The sequence below is a fragment of the Chroicocephalus ridibundus genome, chromosome 25 (assembly GCF_963924245.1).
Source record: "Chroicocephalus ridibundus chromosome 25, bChrRid1.1, whole genome shotgun sequence".
NCBI classification, from domain to species: domain Eukaryota; kingdom Metazoa; phylum Chordata; class Aves; order Charadriiformes; family Laridae; genus Chroicocephalus; species Chroicocephalus ridibundus.
This window is the reverse complement of record NC_086308.1, coordinates 1,539,278-1,540,650: the sequence shown is the minus strand read 5'-3', so window position 1 is coordinate 1,540,650 and position 1,373 is coordinate 1,539,278. Positions and strand designations below refer to the sequence as shown.

Here is a 1,373-nt window from a genome sequence, read left to right as displayed (position 1 = left end):
GCTCCAGATCCCCCTCCCACAGGATGGGTGGCCTTTATGTCATCTGTGTGAAGGGCTGGGGTACGTCCCTCAGTTAAACCCACGATCTTACCTGTCACCAGACACCGACTGGTGACTCCTAAATCCAGTCCAATATCTCTAAAATGTTACAAACGGACAGTCAGCTTTTTATTCCTGGACACATGGAGGAGGAAGAAGAACTTCAGGGGTGAATTTCCTCAGGCATGTTTGGAGAAAGACCCCAGCATTAAAGCACTGCACCAGGGAGATCTTGCTTTGTTAACAGAGACCCTGTGAAAGAGGCCAGCTCTGAGCCACTGCTAAATACATTTTTAGAAGGGAACCAGGTGAAACTAAGACGTAAATGTCTCAGGTGCAGTGACACAAGTGAAACCTTTGTGTAGGAGCATAAAAAACATAAATGACAATATCAACAGCAATGATGAGAAATGTAATCATTAAAAACACAAAGCCAATAACAAAACACACAAAAAAGCAGATGGAATCAAATAGTGCGGGAGTCATTTGTGGAGAGAGGTGGAACATTTCTCCCTTTTGAAAAAAATCCATGAAATCAGATACCTAATGGCCTCCTTGAGCTCCTGGTTCCTCATGCTGTAGATGAGGGGGTTCAGTGCTGGAGGCACCACTGAGTACAGCACAGCCACCACCAGGTCGAGAACTGGGGAGGAGATGGAGGGGGGCTTCAGGTAGGCAAACACGGCAGTGCTGACAAACAGGGAGACCACGGCCAGGTGAGGGAGGCACGTGGAGAAGGCTTTGTGCCGTCCCTGCTCAGAGGGGATCCTCAGCACGGCCCTGAAGATCTGCACATAGGACAGCACGATGAAAACAAAGCACCCGAAGGTTAAACAGGCACTGACCACAAGAAGCCCAACTTCCCTGAGGTAGGAGTGTGAGCAGGAGAGCTTGAGGATCTGGGGGATTTCACAGAAGAACTGGTCCAGGGCATTGCCCTGGCAGAGGGGCAGGGAAAATGTATTGGCCGTGTGCAGGAGAGCATAGAGAAACCCACTGCCCCAGGCAGCTGCTGCCATGTGGACACAAGCTCTGCTGCCCAGGAGGGTCCCGTAGTGCAGGGGTTTGCAGATGGCAACGTAGCGGTCATAGGCCATAATGGTGAGAAGACAATACTCTGCTGTGAGAAAGAAGACGAAGAACAAGAGCTGTGCAGCACATCCTGCATAGGAGATGGCCGTGGTGTCCCAGAGGGAATTGGCCATGGCTTTGGGAAGAGTGGTGGAGATGGAGCCCATGTCAAGGAGGGAGAGGTTGAGGAGGAAGAAGTACATGGGGGTGTGGAGGTGGTGGTCATAGGCGATGGTGGTGATGATGAGGCCGTTGGCCAGGAG

At 51.2% G+C, this 1,373-nt stretch overlaps 1 protein-coding gene across 1 annotated transcript; it reads right to left on the bottom strand.

Moving 5' to 3' along the window:
- Positions 1 to 617: 617 nt before the first annotated feature.
- On the bottom strand, positions 618 to 1,136 carry LOC134507651 (olfactory receptor 14J1-like; the record flags this gene model as incomplete). The annotated part of the gene is made up of 1 exon (XM_063318443.1): positions 618 to 1,136. A coding segment is annotated over exon 1 (519 nt), but the record flags the coding sequence as incomplete, so codon positions are not given.
- Between the last annotated feature and the right edge of the window lie 237 nt (positions 1,137 to 1,373).